The sequence below is a fragment of the Puma concolor genome, chromosome A2, assembly GCF_028749965.1.
Source record: "Puma concolor isolate L17-30 chromosome A2, mPumCon1.1.hap2, whole genome shotgun sequence".
Classification (NCBI taxonomy): domain Eukaryota; kingdom Metazoa; phylum Chordata; class Mammalia; order Carnivora; family Felidae; genus Puma; species Puma concolor.
The window spans coordinates 6,353,009-6,376,441 of NC_141668.1; the positions used below are offsets into that span (position 1 = coordinate 6,353,009).

General features: G+C 51.1%; 1 protein-coding gene across 1 annotated transcript; it reads right to left on the reverse strand.

The window, feature by feature from the left end:
* Positions 1–3,327: 3,327 nt before the first annotated feature.
* Positions 3,328–21,533, reverse strand: AOC1 (amine oxidase copper containing 1). Its single transcript, XM_025929851.2, has 5 exons — positions 21,243–21,533; positions 6,824–8,412; positions 5,969–6,254; positions 5,503–5,635; positions 3,328–5,082 (listed from the first exon to the last, which is right to left on the reverse strand). The coding sequence occupies exons 2-5, from the start codon at positions 8,406–8,408 to the stop codon at positions 4,813–4,815; spliced, it is 2,274 nt and encodes a 757-aa protein (XP_025785636.1). The 5' UTR covers positions 8,409–8,412; positions 21,243–21,533; the 3' UTR covers positions 3,328–4,812.
* Between the last annotated feature and the right edge of the window lie 1,900 nt (positions 21,534–23,433).

The following is a 23,433-nucleotide window of genomic DNA, read 5'->3' on the forward strand; positions in this document are numbered from 1 at the left end:
AGAGCCTGACGCGGGGCTGGAACCCACGAACCGCGAGATCACGACCTGAGCGAAGTCGGATGCCCAACCGACTGAGCCACCCAGGCGCCCCAACACTGGAAAAATTCTTAAAGGAATCGCAGTACCTGCTGGCTCTGAGACAAAGGTTTCTATGTGCCCTCCCCTCTCCCCACCCCCCAGCCTCCCCAAAGCTGAGGCTGCCTTCCCTGAAAGGCCTCTAAACGCAACAGGTTCTTGTTTCTCTAAATTGTCTGGCTTCCTTTTTGTTATGTAAAGCAACCAGATTCACTCCAAGCTTTCTGTAGTTGCATCTCCACCTGGAGTGGAGCAAAACACAGCAGTATTCTGTTTTCCTCGGGAAGCAAATGTGCTGGGGCTGGAGGAGGGGGGAGGGAGAGTAAATCCGTTTTTCTCTCTTCTTTTCTCTTGGTGGGATCTTTGTACTCTTTTGCAAAGAAGGTTGGGGGCGGGCTGGGGGTGTCTCTTCCTACTCGGAACCCAGCCCTGTGTTTCTCCTTCTGCTGTTGCAGATGGGGGTGCCTGCCAGCATTTCTTTCCAGGAAGCGCTGGGACTTTGGCCCTGTCTTGGGGGGGTGGGGGGTGGGATGCATAGAACCAATCCCGTTCCATTTTCCCAGAGTCTGAGTCTCTGGCAAGTATGGGTGGATGGAGGCGTGTGTAACTAGGTCCCCCTCCTGGGTACATCTGCCACCCGTCCCCCACCCCCTAACCAAACACGCAGAGATGTCTGGGCAGCTCTGAGAGTTTCCCTGTCGCCGACCTTATATTCTGGGGTCTGTGAGCTGCTGGGGCCTTGGGCCAGCCTGTGCACACAGGAGGCAAATTATGGGATGTGCTCATGACCTGGGTGGAACAGTCTGCTTACACCAAAGGGTGTGGTCAGGGCTCCTCCTCGGGGAGATTGACCCCAAGGACCACTGAGTGGACCTGTCTTTGGGTCCAGATGACCCTGGCACTATCTGACCACCACTGGTCCTGTTTCCTAGGGGCCAACGTGGCTCTGAGCCAATTTACTGAACAATCGGAGCTGGATGGGGTGCAAGGTGGGAACAGAGGGTCCCCCTCTTCGTTTGCTGCCTTTCAACTGGTTCTGTTCCCAAGACCCTTCCTAGGTCCCTCTCCTCTGTTCTGTCTCTCTGGGGACAGGTCCTGCAGCTGTGGCTCCTAAGCTAGAAGTTCCACCAGCGGGAGGCCCTGGTGGGAGACTGACTGGGGAGGGGGGTGGTGTCTTTGCCCTCCTCTCTCTCCAGCAGGGACGGACAGGCCTGCAGAGGTCCAGCTTCCCCTGTTGAGCCTGGCCACTGGGTCTGGAAACACCTTTTCCTTTCGCTGTCCCTGGTCCTGGACTGGAAGTATCTTATCTGCTATTGCCCGGTGCCTGCCTTCTTCTTAGTTCCTCCCGCCCCGTGAACTAGGGGGTCTCTGTGCTAGTACCCCAGGGTTTCTGCTTCCTGTATCCGGCTGGTTCGTTTATCCTGGCCCTAATGACACTGGCAGCAAATCTTACAATCGCTTTTTGATTACGTTCGGATATTAAACAGCCCCATCAGGTTAATTTAAAAGTCCCTTCTGTCATCCACTCCAAGGTTTTCCTCTCCTCCCAGGCCCAAGGTCCTGGCCTGGAGATAAGTTGGGTTGGCTTCCCCTCCCTGCCTGCTCTCTGCACAGGCTCCTGGAGGCCAAGCTGGGGTGGGAGAGGGATTGAGGAAACATTTTTCTGCTGATGTGGCCTGTTCAGGCTGTGCTTGGGCTCTGGATGGCAGATGGCAGATGGCAGATGGCAGATAAGTGAGGCCCATTAGGTTGAGGACAAGGTGGAGAGCAGGCAGCTGTATGGGGACCCTCTCCTGCTGGGTCAGGGACATATATGCAGAGAGCAGGGAACTCATGGTTGGAACTTTGGGGTCGTATGATGCTCAAAGATGTCGAGGAAGTACATGAAATTTTAGGTCTTACATTAAAAATACACAGGAGTCCTAGGGGCGCCTGGGTGGCTCAGTCGGTTGAGCACCTGACTTCAGCTCAGGTCATGATCTTGTGGTTTGTGGGTTCGGGCCCCGCGTGGGGCTTTGTGCTGACAGCTCGGAGCCCAGAGCCTGCTTCGGATTCTGTGTCTCCCTCTCTCTCTGCCCCTTCCCTGTTCACGTTCTGCCTCTCTCTCTCAAAAATAAATAAATGTTAAAAAATTTTTAAAAAAATAAGTGGAGGTTCTATATGCTTAATACTATCAGCTTTGGGCTTTACAGAAGATCCATAGACACTGAAAACCCATTCTCTTGGGACTTTTCCAGGCCTTTTTCTCATCCTTTGGGGTTTGTTTTTTTAAGTTTTTTTTTTTAATTAATTTATTTATTTTGAGAGAGAGAGATACAGATTGTGAGTGGGGGAGAGGCAGAGAGAGAGGGAGACACAGAATCTGAAGTAGGCTCCAGGCTCTGAGCTGTCAGGGCGGAGCCCAACTCAGGGCTCAAACTCCTGGACCGTGAGGTCATGATCTGAACCTAAGTCGGAGGCTTAAACAACTGAGCCACCCAGGCTCATCGCCCCCCACCCCCCAATTTTAAAAATGGCTGAGAAAAACTTTGTTGATTTTAAATATTGTATCAGTTGTTATAAAAGTGCTTTGTCAAAATCCTATAATGTTTGGGCTCTTTCACCTTTTTACTGCCATACAAATAAAAGCTTCCCGGGTTCCTGGAATATGAAGCACAACGAACGTTTGTTTGCTTAATTAACATCCCTTGGGCACCAGGGAACCCAGACTAATGTTGCCCGGACCACAGCCACGCCTTCCCACCAGATTCCCTGGGTAGGAACAGGCAACCAGAACAATATGGCAAAGGAAAGCAAGGTCACACTAATGGTCAGCTAGGGGTGGGTCCCCCAGCCTAGTGGACGAGCCCACGCAGCTTCTCTTTAGGGGAGACTACAGTAGATAAGGGAAGTGGGGGAGCTTTTCTCTAGCCCCTCCAAAGCCCAGACTCCAGTCTCAGATCTTCCTACCAGTGAGGTGCAAGGCAAGGAGAAAATGATGGCTACCCCTCCCCCCACAATTGGATGGATGATGAAGAACAGGAATGGGACGGGTTGGCCAACTCCCAGATCTTCATTCAGGGGTGTGATAGGGAAGAGAGAACTGCATCTGTGGGCTGATTATATTCCCCATGCTTTCTCTTTGGGATTGGAGGAGAAAGTCTGGGGAGAAGTAGGGACCCAGGAAGAAGAAGGCTGCTTTCTCCATCAGTTCCATCAATGAGCAACGGGAGTCCCTCCCGTTCCCCTCCTTTTCTCTTTTAAAATTTGGATTTTATTTATTTATTTATTTATTTTTCATGTTTTATTTATTTTTAAGAGAGAGACAGAGCATGAGCAGGGGTGGGGCCAAGAGAGAGGGAGACACAGAATCCGAAGCAGGCTCCAGGCTCCGAGCTGTCAGCACAGAGCCTGATGCGGGGCTTGAACTCACGAACCGCGAGATCATGTTTTTATTTTTTAATCCTGAGAATATAGTACCCATTCGAAACCATTAAAATCCAAATTTTAGGGGCACCTGGGTGGCTCATTTGGTGAAGCATCCGACTTTGGCTCAGGTCATAATCTCGCGGGTTGTGGATTCAAGCCCCACGTCGGGCTCTGTGCTGACAGCTCGGAGCCAGGAGCCTGCTTCAGATTCTGTCTCCTTCTCTCTCTCTGCCCCTTCCCCACTTGCACTCTGTCTCTCTGTCTCTGTGTCTCTCAAAAATAAATAAACATTGAAAACAACAACAAGAAGTCAGCACTGGAGAGAAGGCACCCTGGCAGTGGCTGTGTGGGTGATTATTGCTCTCCCTAGGGTGGGCAGGGCCTGGAGGAACCCAGAAACTGACCTGCCCCTCCATTGCCCCGCCCTCCCCGTCCTTCCCTCTGCTCCACCCTTCCACCCCCCTCCCTCTTCCTCTGAGTGAGGATACATCCAGAAATCAGGTCTGCAACCCAGAGCAGGGCCCTCCCCCTGCCCACGCTGGCTCCCTGATCTTGGACTTCAGCCTCCAGAACTGCGAGCCATAAACTTCTGCTGTTTATAAGGCACCCAGCCCGTGGTATTTTGTTACACACTAATTGTGTGTGACAGGCAACCAATTTCATTAGTATCTTCCTGCCTGTCTTTCTAGGGCATGTATAGACCCCCAAGACCTTTCTCCACCAGTGCAGAGAATGTCCTCGCCCATACAATTTCTTTCACAATCACCTGGAATTGTGTTGTGTGGATGCAGCATTGTTTATTCAGACCTGCAGGATCTCACTAGTAGATGGATATTTGGGTTGCTTCCAGACTTGGCTACCGTAGTGAATCACACATGCGCATGTTTTCCCCGTGTTGGTAGCTAGATCTCTGCGTTAAAGCCCTAGGAGTTGGATCAGTGTGTCACGGGGTAAAGGTGCTTTCTGCAGCGTCTTCCTTGGCTGAATCACTTTGCATGCCCATCAGCGACATCCCAGAGGCCCCGGCAGACTCCCAAGACGCAGCTGTCGGTCTATTTTTTAAAGCCAATCTGCTAGGTAAATCTAATATTTCGGTGAGTGTCATTTGCCCTAGTAATAGAGGTCTTTTCTGGGGTGGAGTGGACCAAGGTGAAGGGAGGTCAAGGCCACTTGCTTTCTCATCTGAGTGTATCTCACATGCATGACCTACTGTGTGGCCTCGTCCCCTGTGCCTCCCGCAAGAAGCAGCACAAGGAGTGGAGCCTGAGGGGTTTGTTGCCTGTCCCTGGGGGGCACTTGGGCTTCTAGGTGGGGTTAGCTGGGGGTCCTTCACACAGGCCTGTAAGTCCCATTATAACTAAAAGGGTCAGGCATTAAGCAGTCCCCCTCCTCCTCAGGGATCCAGCGCTGGACGTAGTTGGGGCCACCGTCCCGCGGCCACACGATCACGGGGTCTCTGGACGCCAGGGATGGGTCCTCATCGAAGAAGTTGAAAGGCCGGAGCAGGAAGCCCACGGAGTTCCCTGGTGTGGCAGTGTTAGGGATGTCCTCTGAGTGGGGGATGTGCAGGAAGCCCACTGTGACCCAGGCCACCAAGTCCTGTGGGAAAGAGGGGTGGGCAGGGCAGGGGAAGCTCAGAGAGGAGAGGGGTGGGCAGCCCCCTCAGACCCCATTAAAAAAATTTTTTTTTACATTTATTTGTTTTTGAGAAACAGAGTGAGACAAAGTGTGAGTGGGGGAGGGTCAGAGAGAGGAGACACAGAATCTGAAGCAGGCTCCAGGCTCTGAGCTGCCAGCACAGAGCCTGATGCGGGGCTTGAACCCACGAGCTGTGAGATCACGACCTGAGCCGAAGTCGGAAGCTCAACCGACTGAGCCACCCAGGCGCCCCCCTCAGACCCCATTTTTAAGGGGCAGACCACTGAGCTTGCCCGCCACATGGTGAGTGGCTGCCGTCCATCTTGGAACCGGGCACAGATCTGGTCTCGGGCTAGGGCTTGGGGAAGGCGGGGCCAGTACCTCATTTTCGATGTTCTCATTGTTTTTAAGAAACTCCTCAAAGACCACAGGTGGGTCCCAGGGGTCATTCTGGTTATAGATGCTGCTGCTGCACACTTCTGATTCCCGGTACTTGGTCACGGCCAGGGGGTACCTGCCCAGAAGAGATACCAGGTGGCTTTGGGGGCCAGGGAACCTCCCAGCCCTTCCGAACGATGGCGGAAAGTTACTGCCTTCCCCCAAATGTGAGATCATCTCCGGGGCGTCAGCCAGACTGACCGAACGTCAACCGAGGCTTTGGTGCTTGGCAGGGCCCTCCCCCCCTCCCCCCTCCCCAAACACAGAGCCCCAGACACACACGTGCTCGCAGGTCCAGAGACACCACCGAGAGGACTCAGAATCTCGTAGATAGAAACATGGATGCACACAGACATTTGAACACTGAGAGGAGCCTGGGGCCCTTCTCTGCCTCCCAAGCCTCCCTTACCTGGCCCAGGTGATAGCCTGCTCCTCCTGCCAACCCAGGGGCAGCACCTGGTCGGCCATGGAGTGGATCTGAAGTCGGTAGCTGCGCTTATGGCCCCAGCGGTTCTCCCTGGGACTGGCAAAGAGCAGGTACTTGGGCAGAGGCTGTCTGAAGCGAAAGGCCGCCTGGCGCTCCCGGTGGTAACTTGTCTGCTCCAGGGTCGGCTGCACCAGCTGGTGTCTGGGGCTCCAGGGATTGGTGATATTTTCTAGCTTCATCTGCAGGGTCTGGAAGCTATTTTTGGTGCCTACAGGTGTGCAGGAAGAAGGAGGATGAGAACCAAGCCCCCTGACCTGAAATATCCTCATTCTGTGCTCGGATCCCCATCCCAGACGCCCTCTGAGAGCAAACCACCAGGAGAGGAGCACAGAGGATCTTGGGGATGCACACCGAGCTTGCTGTAAGGGTAGGAGGAAGGGATTAAAACCAAGAAACCGTGGAGGAATGAGGAGAAGACTCCGAGTCAGGCCTGTTCTGATAGTGATTTGAGGTCAAGCCAAGTCTGTCATGATGCCCCTGCCATATTCTATGGGGACATCATCAATCCAGGAGACAAGGAGTATTGTGGATGAATCTTAGGGTGCTGGGCAGCGACATTTCCTATACTCCAAGGCAATGTCTCCACCGTAACCCTCTGCAAGTGCACCTTTCTGCCTAATCCATCCCCTTGCGGGGGTGCCAATGCAGCCCCCCTGCTGGGGAAGGGCAGGGTGTCACATTCACTGCTTTTCAGGGGCTCACAGATTTCTAGCAAAGGCTCCTCATTTTATGATGCAAGTGTTTGGTGGTAGGGTCTTTCCAGAGCCCAAGTCCTACCTGCCACATCCAGGTCGACGCGGTAATGCACTAAGTGAGTGTGCATGTTGCCAAGCAGGTGTGTGTGCAAGCGGGTCCCATGGCGCAGCCCCTCTGGGGTATAGAAGGTGGCATGGACGTAGCCGGTGGCATGCATCTTGGCCTCCATCACCCCGTTGGGGTAGAAGATGAAGTCCCAGATGTAGTCATAGTTGTAGACTGTTGACGTTGTTCGTAGCACCAGCACCTGGCCCTGCAGGCCTGCATAGAAGTTGAAGCCGCCGCTGAAGTTGGAATTGAAGTGTCGCCTGAGGGGCACTCCTGTGGGCATCTCAAAGACACAGAGGGCTCGGGGGTAGCGCACCGGGTCATCGGCATCGTAGTAGTGGAGGGCATCTAGGAAGGTGGCTGTGTCCGGGCAGTCGATGCCAGGGGCTAGCTCGTGAGTGACGCTGCCCAAGCCCCAGCCCACGTCGATGTACTTGGTCTGCATGCCCGCAGGCGTGTGTCCTCCATACAGCGCCACCGCCTCCTGCACGCTCACCTCATAGGCTACACGCTCGCACCCGAAGTGCACGTTCAGGACCTGTAGCCCCGAGGAGGAACGCAGCCTGAAGGAGAAGCTCCAGCCGCCGTAGAGCACGGTGTTGCCCTCCAGCCGGTAGCGGGGACCTTGGGGCTGGACCAGGCGGGGGCCAGTCACATTGATGGGGGTGGGGAAGTCCCCACGTGGCTTGTAGGAGGAGAAGAGGGGTGGTTCCTTCGTGCTCTTTTCACTCTTGCCCTTGGGCGATGGGTCCTCCAGAACCACCACGTCTACCTCTCCGTCCTCGTACTTCCGCGCCAGCTCTTCCGGGCTCCGGTAGAACTTCCCATTGTACCAGACCCGCTCCACCGTCCAGTTTTGGGCGTCGGTGCTTCTGTGATCCAGGAGGAGCTCCAGCCCAGTGGGGTGCAAGAAGTAGCCTTCTACAAAGCGCTGCAAGATAAACCAAGAGCGGCGCTCGCCGGAGGCCAGGCCCCGAGGCGCCACGTCTGTGAAAGTCAGGCATCGGGAGTGACAATCTTGGTAGGAGAAGCCTGTGGTATCGAGGAAAAACTGGTGCAGGGGCTTCGTGGCCTCCTTCAGGGCGTGGCCCAGGAGGGCATACTCCGCCGAGGAGATGGGCCTGGAGGCCCAGGTGGCCTGGTGCCCAGGCTTGGGGGGCAGCTCTCTCATGTAGTAGGGCCATGGCAGGGGCCCCACAGCGAACTCGGTGATGTTGGGGTGCTCCTGGGCTCCGAAGAAGATGACGGCACGTGCCTCCCGAGCGGGAGGCCTTCCACCTTTGTCCAGAAGTTTCAGTACGTGTTGCTTCTTGGGCAGCAGCATCTCAATGAGGAACACGGAGTTCTTGGCCATGGTCGGTGTTCGGGAAGGCTCCAGCCTCAGCTCCTTATGGGACCAGAGGAAGTTGCGCACGGCCTTCAGCTCTTGGGCACTCAGGTCCTCGAACACCCTGGCCTTGTGGTGCAGGGTCCGTGGGGTGCACTTGGTCGCGGCCACTGTCTGCAGCGCCAAGATGGTGGCAATGGCCCAGCCAAGGGCCAGGGTCTCTCGCTTCATGGCTCTGGAATGGAGTAGCAGAGATGAACTTAGTTGTTTTATGGGAGGAAGTGAGTATCCACGAGCCCTGCACAGCGATGTCCCTTGGCTGGGTGGTTTTCCTGCAGCCTCAGCCCCCTCCCTCACCCATTCCAGTGGGAGCCAGGCCTCCATGGCAGCTGGGGCCCCGATGCTGCTCAGGTCTGTGCTTCCCATCAATTGTAATTCTGCCCTCTCCTTGCTCATCTGCAGGCCTCTGCGAGTCCTGTGCATTTTCTTACCTAATGAACTCATTTTGCCCTTTTCTGTGTATTTGCTCAGCAGGGCAGAACTTTGGGTTCTTACCTCTCCACCTTGAGTGCTAGTTGTGTCATTAGGTATTGACAGCAAAACTACATTTCTGATACAATATGATATTTTTCATGTAGATACATTTTGAAATTTAGTGTAGAAGTTCAAAGAGTCAGCCCCAGGGTCAGGCTGCTTGTGCTCGGGTCCTCCTCGTATGTGCTACCACTAGGACCAGCTGTGTGACCTTGGGCAAGTGGCTCAGGGTCTCTGGGCCTCCACTTTTTCAACTACACAATGGAAATAATGGCTGCGACAGCTACCTCTAGAACTGATGCAAGAAACAAATTGGACAATAAAGATAACGTGTTTAGAACTATGCCTACCTTCTAGGAAGCACCCAAGAAATGCTAGCTACTCTTCTTTTTAATTTTTTTTTAAGTTTATTTATTCATTTTGAGAGAGAGAGGGAGAGAGAGAGCGCATGAATCAGGGAGGGGCAGAGAGAGAGAGAGAGAAAATCCCAAGCAGGCTCTGCGCTGACAGGCTGATGCGGGGCTCAAACTCAAGAACCATGAGATCATGAGCTGAGCCGAAGTCAAGAGTCGGACGCTAAACTGACTGAGCCACCCAGGTGCCCCTCCTCTTCTTTTTAAAGTCAACTATGAAGATACGGTCTGTGATACCAACATACGTAAAAATGGAAGCAATGTAAAGTAATTCGACTGTGATTAGGCTGTAGACCTGTGGCTCTGAGGGTGCGGACGGGGTGGCCAGCCCTGCTCCAGAATGTTTTGACACTTCTGGTGGAGCCCTCAGCTTGCGGCTGCTAGACCATCCACGCAATGTGGAGCCATCCCAGGTGGCATTCAGGGAGATGCCTCTCCCCCTTCCATTTTGGGGGACTGTGTCAGGCTTTTCACGTCATTTTCCCACCCCCAGGGCAGCCACTAGAGCCCCCTCTGGGTTTCTCATCTTCTCCCCCGGCCCTGGTGGGAGCGCCCTAGGGACTCACAGGAGACTTCGGACTGCTGGGTGAATCCAGAGCCAGCAAAAGGACATGGGGTGAGCGTGTGATCTGCTATTAAATTTGCCAAGGCTCACCCCCCCGCCCCTTTTTTTTTAGTAGATTTTACTTTTTAGAGCAGTTCTAGGATCACAGCAAAATTGAGCACAAGATACAGAGATTTTCCGGGTACCTCTGACCCCTACTCATATGCAGCTTCCCAATGAACAATGTTCTTCTCTAAAGTGGGTCATTTGCTATCATCTATGAACTCACACTGACACACCAAGGTCACCCAAAGTCCACAGTCGACATTAGGGGTCACCCTTGCTGTTGTACATTCTACGGGGTTTGGCAAACGTGCCATGACATGCATCCATCATTATAGTATTGTACAGAGCAGTTTTTCTGGCCTAAAAATCCTCTGTGCTCCATCCGTTCATCCCTCCCTTCCCTCAAACCTGTGGCCACCACCGACCCTTTTATTGTCTCCAGAGTTTTGCCTTCTCTGGGATGTCACGCAGCTGGAACCCTACACTGCGCAGCTTTTCCAGATCGGCTTCTTTCGCTTGGTGATAAGCATTTAAGTTCCTCCGTATGTCTCTTCTTCTCGGTCAGGCTCCCCCCCCCCCTTTTTTTTTTTTTTTTTTTTTAATAATCTCTTAGGTCCAGATTTCTTTCTGCTTTGCTAAGGAGGGAGATGCGGAGGAGATCCGTGGTCTTTTCAACCTGAACTTGGCTGTTCTTTTAGCTTTTACCTTTCTTGGTACAGTCTCCTACTCTGACATCCAAGCGGGCAGCCGGTGAGGTGGACAATGGCAATGAAGCCCCAGGAGGAAGGAGAATTGGTAGCCAGGGAAACGTGAGGCATGCCCTTCTTCCCCACTCCTCATCCCCAGCACCCTGAGAACAGCATCCATGCCCTCTCTGTGCCTTTCCTATCTCACCCCTGGGCGGTGTATGTTGCATACGAGTGTGTTGCACCCTGGAGTCATTTCCTCTGGGTTCTTGCCCCTTGTATTCTGGCTCACCCACCCCCTGTGTCTGTGTTTCTCCTGCCCGTTCCCTCCACACCTTTCTCCCCCTGCTTCCATCCCCACCAGTCACCCCTTCACCCCTTCCCCCCTTCCCCTGCATCCCCCATCAGAACGCACCTGTGTGTTCCCCTGTGGGCTTGCCTCCGCTACCAGCCTTTGCCTCTGACTCCTTGAGCTTTATGGCTCCATGGACCCCGCCCTGGAGGGAGGGACAGGGCGAGGCATGGGCTGACCAAGGTGAGGAACTGCAGCTCAGGGGTTCCACAGTTGGCATAAAGCAGCGTGAGGACGTGCATGGGGCTCTGGCTGCTGCAGCCAGGAAAGTTCTTGTTACACCTTCAAGGACCCACGTCTGGAAACTCCTCAGTCCTTCACCACTGTAGTGACCAGAGTCCACTTCTGTTTTCCCAAACAGCACATGGTCCTAGATCTGTCTCCCTATCATTCCTCCTGCCGCAGGGGACCTTCCATGAGACTTGTGTGCTATCTTCTCCATTTTGAGCTGCGTGCACAATGCCATCATCTGTTAAAGTAGGTGGTGAGTTTCTGGGGGTGCCTAGGTGGCTCAGTCAGTTAAGCATCAGCTTTTGACTTTGGCTCGGGTCATGATCTCACGGTTTGTGAGTTTGAGCCCCACATCGAACTCTGTGCTAACTGCACACAAAGACTGCTTGGGGATTCTCTCTGCCCCCCACCTTCTGCCCCTTCCCCGCTCGTGGGCTCTGTTCTCTGTCAAAATAAATAAATAAACTTAAAAAATTAAAAAAAAAGTAGGTGGCGAGTTTCAGAGGTCAGAGATAAAGACCAGGGCAAGTTTACTAGTAAGGAAGCAGCCTCACTCGAAACAGTTACATGGACAAAGGCAGGGGCTGGTAGAGACAGACACCAACATCAACAACAGAGAATGTGACCCATATGTAGAATAGGGAACCAGAGATGGAATAGCTTGGGAGGGAGAAGCCCCTAAGTTAGTCAGAAGGTCTTACTAGCCATCTCTATGGGGAAAGGAGGGAGGAGCTGGCTGGGGACAAGGTCAGTCAGGATGGCTGGGGAACCTGGGAGTGGGGAGGGGAGCAGCACTGTGTAGCTCAGGTTTGATGGTAAGGGGAACGTGGGCAAAGGAGAGAGCTCCTGGTCAGAGGGAAAGAATAGAATCGGGAATAGTGTGCGGCTTGGAAGGAGAGGTTCATTATTCCCCCCATCACTACGTCTTGACTTCCTGTTCTTTTGTTCTTATGTGGCTTTTGTATTTCTCATCATTATCTTCCTGTTACTTGTATTGCAAGTGATTTTGGTATTTATTGGCAGCTAGATCAAGGAAGGAGAAAACAATTAGTCAACCTGTTACTTGTTTGCAATTCCGGAAGGCCTTTGGTGTCTCTAAGGAAAGGGATTAGCTTTAAAGGTTAAAATAATTGATGTGATGACTTCTCTTACATTGTTTCTCCTTCATTGTCTGAAGGATTGAGGGTTGGTTAGTCTTCATTATGGGCTCACCAACACCATGGAGACTTGAGGATGTCCAAAAGAGACAAAGAGAGTTATAGGAACAACTTGACATTGAGAAGTGCAGTCTGTTTCCGTTCTACAAAAGACATCATAACCAGGATAATGGGGTGAGGACAGATCAGGAAAAGATACTTGTAAAGATTAGAACAGAGAGGGACCACACATAAAAGAATGAAGTTTGACCCTTAGCTCACACTATACACAAAAATTAACTCAAAATGGATCAAAGACGTCATGTAAAAGCCAAACTATAAAACGCTTAGAAGAAAACATAGGAATAAGTCTTCATTTTTTGAGTTCTTTTTAAAAAAATTGTTTATTTTGAGAGAGAGCGAGAGCAAGCAGGGGTGGGGCAGAGGGAGAGGAAAAGAGAGAATCCCAAGTGGGCTCCACGCTCAATGTGGAGTCCCGAGTGGAGTTTGGTCGCACGACTGTGAGATCATGATCTGAGCTGAAATCAAGAGTTGGACACTTAACTGACTGAGCCACCCAGGTACCCCAGAATAAATCTTCTTGACTTTGAGTTAGGAGGGATTCCTAGCCATGGCTCAAAAGCAGAAACAACCGAAGAAAAAACAGACAAACCAGACCTCACCAAAATCATAAACTTTTGTATTTCAAGGGACACCATCAAGAAAGTGAAGACAACCCAGAGAATATGAGAAAACGATTTGCAAATTATATACCTGATAAAGGACTTGCAACTCAATAAGAAAAAAGACAACTCAATGAAAAAAGTGGGCAAAGGATGTGAATACATATTTCTCCAAAGAAGATACACAAATGACCAAAAAGCACTTGAAGAGATGCCCATATCATTAGCTATCAAGGAAATGCAAATCGAAATTATAATGAGTTATGACCTCACACCCACCAGGTTGGCTGGAGTCAAAAAGCCAGAAAACGAGTGTTGGTGAGGATGTGGAGAAATCAGAACGCTCATGCACTGCGGATGGGAATGTAAATGGAGCAGCCACTGTGGAAATTGTTGGCACTTCCTCCAACAGTTAAACACAGAGCTACCATCTAAATACCCAAGAGAAATGAAAACATATGTCCACACAGAAACTTGTAACAGATGTTCATAGCACAGTTACTCCTAGCAGCCAAAAGGTAGAAAAAACCCAAAGGTCTGTCACCTGATGAATGGATAAACACTGGAATGGTATTTGGCATTGAAACAGGGTGAAGTGGGGCGTCTGGGTGGTTCAGTCGGTTAAGTGTCTGACTTCAGCTCAGGTCACGATCTCGCAGTCCGTGAGTTCGAGCCCCGCGTCGGGCTCTGGGCTGGTGGCTCGGAGCCTGGAGCCTGCTTCTGATTCTGTGTCTCCGTCCCTCTCTGCCCCTCCCCCATTCATGCTCTGTCTCTCTCTGTCTCAAAGAATAAATAAACGTAAAAAAAAAAGGTGAAGTTAGGTCATGATCTCACGTTTCATGGGTTCGAGCCCCACATCGGGCTCTGTGCTGACAGTTCTGATCCTGCGGCCTGCTTTGGATTCTGTGTGTCTCTCTCTCTGCCCCTTCTTCACTCATGCTCTGTCTCTCTTTCTCTCAAAAATGAATAAAAACATTAAAAAAAAGAAAAGAAGAGTGAAATACTGATACATGCTACAGTATGGATGAATCTTAAAAAATATGCTAAATGAAAGAAGCCAGTTAAAGAAGACTACATAGTATATGCTTCCACTTAAATGAAATGTCCAGAATAAGCTAATCTATAGAGGCAGAAAGTAGAATTCGTGATTGCCGAGGGCTGGGGAGCAGGGTAGGAGTGATAGCTAATGGATATGGAGTTTCTTCGTGTGTGGATGACAATGTTCTAAACTTGACAGTGGTACATGTTGCACATTTCTGTGAACATACTAAAATCCATTGGTTATTAACTTTACCGGTGGATTGTATGGTATGTGAATAGCTCAAGAAAGCTGCTTTTAAATTTTTTTTTTCAACATTTATTTATTTTTGGGACAGAGAGAGACAGAGCATGAACGGGGGAGGGGCAGAGAGAGAGGGAGACACAGAATCGGAAACAGGCTCCAGGCTCTGAGCCATCAGCCCAGAGCCCGACGCGGGGCTCGAACTCACGGACCGCGAGATCGTGACCTGGCTGAAGTCGGACGCTCAACCGACTGCGCCACCCAGGCGCCCCTCAAGAAAGCTGCTTTTAAAACAAAGACAGGGACTATATCTAGGAGCTCCTACAAATAAGCCAGGAAGAAGAAGCAAGGAACCTCGGGGCAACTTACAGAAGAGGAAACCAAAATGGTCCAGGGACATGAGGAGATGCTCCCATGTGGTGGGGATTAGAACGATGTGATTATTTGACAACAAGATCTCATTTCATGCCTGTTGCTGGCAGGAATGAGAAAGCAAGGTGGTGGAGATGTGGCAAAACGGGTAGCTCGAGCAGAGGCCGTGAGGAGGCATGCGGATGATAGAGCCTTCGGGAGGACCGGCCCAGTATGTGGGCACCTAGATAGCTGCACACCCTACGGGACTCAGGGATGCTACTTGTGGCGAACACGCCACACATTCACCCGCAGATCCACCAGGTAGGACTCAGACACACACTGTGGTGGAAATGGGAGCTGGAGGCCATCTGGGTGTCCATCACCAGGACAGGCAGCCAGCGAGAGGCGGTCAGTGTGCACCGTGGGGTACCGTGCAGTTGGTGGAAGCAACGGAGTGGTCCACACAGCCACTCACTGGGGTGGGTCTTAAGAATGTAAGAGGAGGGGCACCTGGGTGGCTCAGTCTGTTAGGCTTCCGACTTCAGCTTAGGTCATGATCTCACGGTTCTGCTTATGGGTTCGAGCCCCGCATGGTCTCTCTCTCTCTCTCTCTCAAAAATAAATAAACATTAAAGAAAAAAGAACGTAGGAAGAAACAGGATGAATGATAGAGCACAATACCATTACATAAATTAAAGCATGTGCACACAGAGCAACTGACATATTTTTAAGAACAGATGCAAATAAAAGGATAGACGCTTCCCCAGGAAATGTTGCCTGGGGAAGGTGGAGTGGGGACACACACACACATGCACACACACCCACAAGCACGTGTATGCCCACATAGATGCACACACACACATGTGCGTACAGACACATCCATGCACCAATACATATGCATATGTACATACATACACACATAAGAGAGACAGGGGAGACTTTGCATGGCCAGTGATGATTAGGTCTATGCACTGGGGTACATGCTTAATTCTGTAATGGATGTCTGTAAATACATAAAAGAAGCGTCTGAGAAGAAAGGCGAGTGGCTGCACGTTATCATCTTAGGGTAGAGGGGACAGGGTGGAGAGGACAGGTAGAGAGGACAGGGTAGAGGGGACAGGTAGAGGGGACAGGGTAGAGAGGCCAGGTAAAGAGGACAGGATAGAGTGGATAGGTAGAGGGGACAGGTAGAGAGGACAGGTAGAGAGGACAGGTAGAGAGGACAGGGTAGAGGGGACAGGGTAGAGGGGACAGGGTAGAGGGGACAGGGTGGAGGGGACAGGGTAGAGAGGACAGGTAGAGAGGACAGGGTAGAGGGGACAGGTAGAGAGGACAGGGTAGAGGGGATAGGGTAGAGGGGACAGGTAGAGAGGACAGGGTAGAGGGGACAGGGTAGAGGGGACAGGTAGAACAGGATAGAGAGGATAGGTAGAGGGGACAGGGTGGAGAGGACAGGGTGGAGAGGACAGGTAGAGAGGACAGGGTAGAGGGGACAGGGTAGAGAGGACAGGTAGAGAGGACAGGGTAGAGGGGACAGGGTAGAGGGGACAGGGTGGAGGGGACAGGGTGGAGAGGGCAGGGTGGAGAGGACAGGTAGAGAGGACAGGGTAGAGAGGACAGGTAGAGGGGACAGGGTAGAGGGTACAGGGTAGAGAGGACAGGGTAGAGGGGACAGGGTGGAGAGGACAGGGTAGAGGGTACAGGGTAGAGGGTACAGGGTAGAGAGGACAGGGTAGAGGGGACAGGGTGGAGAGGACAGGTAGAGAGGACAGGGTAGAGAGCATAGGTAGAGAGGACAGGGTAGAGGGGACAGGGTAGAGGGGACAGGGTAGAGGGGACAGGGTGGAGAGGACAGGTAGAGAGGACAGGGTAGAGAGCATAGGTAGAGAGGACAGGGTAGAGGGGACAGGGTAGAGGGGACAGGGTAGAGGGGACAGGGTGGAAGGGACAGGGTAGAGAGGACAGGTAGAGAGGACAGGGTAGAGGGGATAGGGTAGAGGGGACAGGTAGAGAGGACAGGGTAGAGAGGATAGGTAGAGGGGACAGGGTAGAGGGGACAGGTAAAGGGGACAAGGTAGAGAGGACAGGTAGAGGGACAGGAAGCATCGCAGGCCTCCCACCTGGGGGATGAAGGACGAGGACAGGAGTACTTTTGTAGGCAGGCAGGGAGGTGGGACGTACAAGCCTGAATCTCCCTTTTCATGTAAAGGCCAACCCAAAGTGTACACGGAAAGGTAAATCACAGGACAGGTAGCACAGAATAAAAGTGACACGAGCCATGCCCGAGGGTGAGTTCTGCCGGAGTTTAGAAAGAGATGCCCCTCGGGACTGCAAGACTCTCCCAGTCTAGGCTCCGGCCCCTTCACACCACATTCCCAGGGCCGTGGCAGCCAAGCACGACTAACTGTGGGGCTTAAAACAACAGAACACTTTTTCCTTACAGTTTTGAAGACTGAAAATCTGAGATGAAGGTGTTGGCAGGAACAGGCTCCCTCTGAAGGTCCTCGGGGAAGTCCCTCCTGGCCTCTTCTAGCTTCTAGGGTCACAGCCAACCCTTGGTGTCCCTTGCTTCCTTGGCTTGTAGACACATCACCCCACCTCTGCCCCCATTGTCACCTGGTGTTTTCTGTGGTTCTCTGTCTCTGGGTCCCTCCTCTTATAAAGACACCAGTTACTTAATTCAGGGCCTGCCCTACTTCATCTTCACTGATTACATCTGTAGCGACCCTATTTCCAAATAAGGTCACAGTCTGAGGTTCCAGGAAGGATATGAAATTTGGGGGACATCATTCAATTCATCACAACCTCTTTACATGTCCCCCCTTTCAGATTCCAGTCCACGGCAGGCGAGTGAATTCTGAGCCCTGAGCTCAGGGCTGCTGACCCAAGGGCTCACAGATAAGAGCCTGAGTGGGGTCTTGGGGTGTATGAGGGACTGAGGAGGAGGAGGGTGCCCTGGGCAGGGGTCAGGGAGGAGCGGAGCCTTGGTGCTGAGATGTAGTGTGCTCCTGGGACCCTGAGTAGGGTGGGGGTTCTAGGCAGAATGGGGCACTGTGCCCAGGAAGGCAGAGGTGGAGATGTCCCAGATGGTGTGGACAGGGTGAGGACCACATTGTGCACTCCTGTGGAAATGTGGGGGTGGGAGAAGCCTGAGGGAATGCAGGGGAGACCATGCGGGACAGAGGTGTCTTTAGGAACGACCTCAAGGAACCGGAGACAAAACGAACGCTTCTTGGGCAGAGTGCTGGGTGAAGCCATTGTTTTTGACTTAGGCGGGGGAGTTGAGGTGTGAAGTTCTGGAATTCGGCCTCATTGCTTTGTTAGCAGCTCTTTTCCCTAGCTCATCATGCTCTGTGTTTGGCTCTCGTCCCTCCCCATTGTGGGTGACCTTGGTTTCTGAAATAAGTCTCTCTCTTCTTGGGGTTAATGATTGACAACTGTTACAGATAACACTTGGGCAAAGACTGAGTCCTTTAAGTTCTGGGCCACCTGCCTCTCTTAAAGGGGCAGAGCTGATGGCCTTGGGGATGACGTAGGGGGCAGCAGGCCTGTTCTGGCGGGGAGGGGCAGCGGAATATGTGAAGATGGGTCTAGTGTCCAGGGTTGGTAGGCCAGAGATCACAGCTCAGTTTTCCCATTGCTAAATCTTGACGCTGTTTCTAGAAAGTCACAGCACACCAGAGATAATTGGAGATCATCTAGAGAGTGGGAAAGAAAGAGCTTCACAGGGGCCTCCCCAGCTTCACTGGGGGTCCCAGAGCAGGGTGGGGGGCTGCAGGGGAGGGCAGCCGAATCCCTTGATTAGATCTCTGGGCTAATGAGGGACATCATAAGCTTTATCTCTGATTAGGGAAGGCTGGTTTGCAAAGGGAAAATTCCACCACCTTCTGAATGCAGGGTCATTGGTCATGAGGGACCCTGGTACTATTGATATTTTGAGTCTGACAATTCTGTGTTGTGAATTCTGTCCTATGCACCATGGCACCTTTAGCGGCATCCTGGCCTCTATTCACTAGATGCCGGTCGCCCCCGCTCCCCGCCCCGGTTGTGACAACCAGAAAAGTCTTGGGACATTGACAAGCAGAGGCCTATTTGTTTTCTTGTATTTCGCCATATTGCCCCATGCAGATACTGCGTTTTATACAAATGGAAGGTTTGGGGCAACCATTGCATTGGGCAAGTCTATCGGGGCCGTTTTTCCAACATTTGCTCACTTCGTGTCTCTGTGTCAGATTTTGGTCATTCTCACATTATTTCAAATGTTTTCATTATTATTGTATTTGCTATTGGTGATCGGTGTTTAGGGATCCTGGATGTGACTGCTGTAACTGTTACGGGGCATCTCAAACTGCACCCATATGAGAAGGTGGATTTAATGGCTACACGTCACGGGTGGTCTGGCCGCTCCACCACCTGTCCCTTCTCCCATCCATCTCCCTCTGCTCAGGCCCTCCTAGTCCCTGAGATGCAACAATATGGAAATGAGGCCAATTAACCACCCACAGTGGCCCCTAAGTGTGCGAGTGAAAGGAAGGGTCATATGTCTCTCACTTTAAAATCAACAAAACTAAAAGGCAACTGAAGGAATGGGAAAAGATATTTGCAAATGACATATCCGACAAAGGGCTAGTATCCAAAATCTATAAAGAACTCACCAAACTCCACACCCGAAAAACAAATAATCCAGTGAAGAAATGGGCAGAAGACATGAATAGACACTTTTCTAAAGAAGACACCCAGATGGCCAACAGGCACATGAAAAATGTTCAATGTCTCTCCTCATCAGGGAAATACAGATCAAAACCACACTGACATACCACCTCACGCCAGTCAGAGTGGCTAAAATGAACAAATCAGGAGACTATAGATGCTGGCGAGGATGTGGAGAAACGGGAACCCTCTTGCACTGTTGGTGGGAATGCAAACTGGTGCAGCCACTCTGCGATGGAAGTGGAGAGTGTTATGCTAAGTGAAATAAGTCATAAGAGAAAGACAGATACTATATGTTTTCACTCTTATGTGGATCCTGAGAAACTTAACAGAAGACCATGGGGGAGGGGAATGGGGAAAAAAAGTTATAGAGAGGGAAGGAGGCCAACCATAAGAGACTCTTAAAAACTGAGAATAAACTAAGGGTTGATGGGGGGTAGGAGGGAGGGGAAGGTGGGTGATGGGCATTGAGGAGGGCACCTGTTGGGGTGAGCACTGGGTGTTGTATGGAAACCAATTTGACAATAAATTTCATATTAAAAAAAATTCTTATTCAATTAGGGGAAAAAAAAAACTAGACGTGACTGAGCTCAGTGTGGAAGGCATTTTGAAAACCAAGGTGGGTCAGAAGCTAGGTCTTGGGCATCAGTGAGCCAAGTCGTGAAAGTGGAAGGAAACGCTCAGGAAGGAAATGAAAAGCGCTCCTCCGGGAACACATGGGTGGTAAGAGGCAACAAGGCCTCCTGCTCCTGTGGAGAGAGTTGCAGGGGTCTGGACAGAAGGCCACACCAGCCACACTTGGACTCCTCAGATGGATCTGAAGGCGACTGAAAACCTTCTGGGAAGGATTCACCGTTCTAGAAGCCATTAAGAACATTCGTGATTACAGGAAGAGATCAGATTATCAACATAATCTGGAGTTTGGAAGAAGGTGATTCCAACCCTCCTGGTGAGGACATGGAGGGTTCAGGACCTCAGTGGAGTCACTGTAGACGCGGTAGAAACAGCAAGAGAACTGGGATCAGAAGTGGAGCCTGAAGAGGGGACGGGGTCGCCACCATCTCAGGATGAAACCTGGACGGACGAGGAGGGGCACAGAAAGCGACTTCCTGAGGTGGCATCTCCTCCCGGTGGAGATGCCTCGAAGACACGGTCACAAGGGATTTGGAACGTTCCGGAAGCCTGGCTGGGGAAACAGCCGCGGGGGCTGAGAGGACAGACCCCGGTTCGGGGAAAGTTCTCTGGGTAAAATGCCATCAAACAGCACCGCCCGCCACAGAGAAATCATTCGTGACGGGAAGAGCCACCCGGTGCAGCCAACGTCCCCGCTGTCTTATTTTCAGACACTGCACAGCCACCCCGGCCTTCAGCGCCCACCACCCTGCCCGGTCAGCAGCTGTCACCGTCGGACAGGACCCCCTCCAGCAAGAGGATTAGGACCCGCTGGAAGCTCAGACGGTGGTTATCACGTTTCAGCAATAAAGTCTCTTTTCACGGAGGTGTGTCCACTGTCGTTTTGGCCGCGGTGCTGGGGCACACGTCACACGCCGCAAACGTGTGGTGCAAACGTGCCTTCCGTGCACCGGGAAACCAACACCTCCCTTGACTCACTTTATTGCAATATTAGCTTTTCTGCAGTGGTCTGGAACGGAACCCGCGATATCTCCGAGGTACCCCTCTATCTCCTGGGGGGCAAAAACGCCCTCCTGCAGAGAGCCATTGGTCTGTGTGAAGCCCTCCTGATCTGTACCTGGAAGCGGGTGGCCTCCCCCTCCGACTCTCACCTGGATCTCCCAACCTGTTCTCCATGCTTTTGTGAGAACACAACTCTGACTGTGGCCCTTTCCCTGCTTTGGGGGGTTCCAGCTGCCTACTGGGTAAAATGTAAACTTATTTATTGGCATGAAACACCCCTGACCACCCAGCTCAATCTTCCTGTTTTTCTTGGAACACCACTCACCTCCAAAGTGCCTCCCGCCCCCTGCTCCTTCTGTCTAGCCTGGCTTGGGGGGCCGCTCCTGGCCCTTGCCCCTTTCTTCCCTCGCCCCTTTGTTCTCTCTCCTCCTTCACTTACCGGCTCCGGCAGTCAAGGCTCAGCACCACGGCCCTCTCTTGACCTGTTTTACACGCTCCAGGCAGCTGTGGTTTCCCTTTGCATCCAGGGCACGCGTCTGGCTCTCTTACTGTGTTCTTCTGTCACCGGGCAGGTCTCTGGTCACAGGTTGGCCTCCTCTGCCACCTCCTTGTGGGCAGGGACTCAAGTCAGCATCTCCATTTTTTCAAAGCTACAGAACCCAATACAGTGCCTGGCATACAGACAGTGGGTTCTCCTGTTTTGTTTTCAGAGTGAATGGATAAACAGATCATGTGGCAAAGGGGGGTAGAAGACATGTTAGAAGTCCAGAGGTCAGAAGAGTTTTGGTTAATTGCTGTTGGCAATCTAAGAAAAAAACCCTGCTCCAGGGTGAGGTTTCAACCAGGTTACTATTTTTTCCCAGATTTACTGGAATATCATTAACTTACAACATGGTATAAGTGTAAAATGCACAACACCTTTGATTGGATGTACTTAAATGTTGCAATGCGATTACCACTGTAACCTTAGCATACCCTCATCGCATCACACAACTACCATTTCTTTTTGTGTGGTGAGAACATTCAAGATCTCCTCCTTAGCAACTTTCAAATACATACTATGGTATTGTTATCTATAATCCCAGGGCTGTGCATTAGATCCCCGGAACTTGTTTGTTCTGGGTAAAAACTGGAGGTTTTCACCCCCTGACCAACATCTCCCCCTTCTCCCCACCCCCAATAACCACCATTTTCCTTTCTGTTTCTATAAGTTTGGATTTTTTAGATTCTGCATATAAATGAGATCATACAATATTTCTTTCTCTGTCTGGTTTCTTTCGCTGAGCATAATGCCTTCAAGGTCCATCCACGTTGTCACAAAGGGCAGGACTTCCTTCTTTCTTGTGGCTGAAAAATATTCCATGTTTACATGCATGCCTATGCACACACATACACACAATGGAATATAAAAATATTCACACACACACACACCCTACATCTTCTTTATCTATTGGGTGAATGATATTTGGGTTGTTTCCACATCCTGGCTATTGTGAATAATTGTGAAAAAACATGGGGTGCAGAGATCTCTTCAAGATCCTGATGTCACTTCCTTTGGGTTTATACCCAGAAGTGAGATTGCTGGATCATATGGTGGTTGTATTTACATTTATTTTTTTAAATCTTTTTTTTAATTTACAGAGAAAGAGAGAAAGAGAGAGTACGTGTACAAGTGGTGGAGAGGGAGAGGGAGAGGGAGAGGGAGAGGGAGAGGGAGAGGGAGAGGGGGAGGGAGAGGGAGAGAGAGAGAGAGAGATTCCCAAGCAGGCTTGATGCTCAGTGCAGGGCTTGATCCCATGACCCTGCAATCATGTCCTGAGTCGAAATCAAGAATTGGACTCTCAACCGACTGACCCCCCCCCCCCCAGGCGCCCCTGTATTTTTAGTTTTTTGAGGAACCTCCATACTATTTTCCATAATGGCTTCACCAACTTAGATTCCTACCAACAGTGCATAAGGCTTCCTTTCCCTTCATATTCTCCCTAACATTGTTGTATCTTGTCTTCTTGATGATAGCCATTCTAACAGGTATAAGGTGGTATCTCCTTGTGATTTCAATTTGCATTTCCCTGATGTTGAGCACTTCTTTAGAAAAGTTTCTGTTCAGGTAGTCTGTTCAGGTTTGAATCAGATTTTATTGTTATTGAGTTGTATGTGTTCTTTATATATTTGGGATATTAACCTCTTGCCAGATATATGATTTGCAAATAATTTCTCTTGTTCCTTAAGTTGCCTTTTGATTTTGTTGATGGTTTCCTTTGCTGTGCAGATGCTTTTTAGTTTGATGCGGTCCCTCAACCAGGTTACTGTTAAGATGACCACACAGATGGGGTGTGGGGTGATCAACTGGAAGAGAAATCTTTGTATGGTGTCATAGGCCCCTTAGGTTGAACACACGTGAGAGTGATGTGAGTCAGCTCAGCTTCAAGGACATATGACCTATGTGGTCTTCCAGGGTCCCACAGTCAGACGGGTACTGCCCTTAACTTATGCTTTACTATCGCTGTCTTGAAATTCTTAACTTTTGAACAAGGGCCCAACAATTTGATTTGATACTGGGTTGTGCAATTTATATAGCTGGTCCTTGCTTTAGAGGATCAAGGGTTAAGTCTGGATATAGAAGGCCAAAG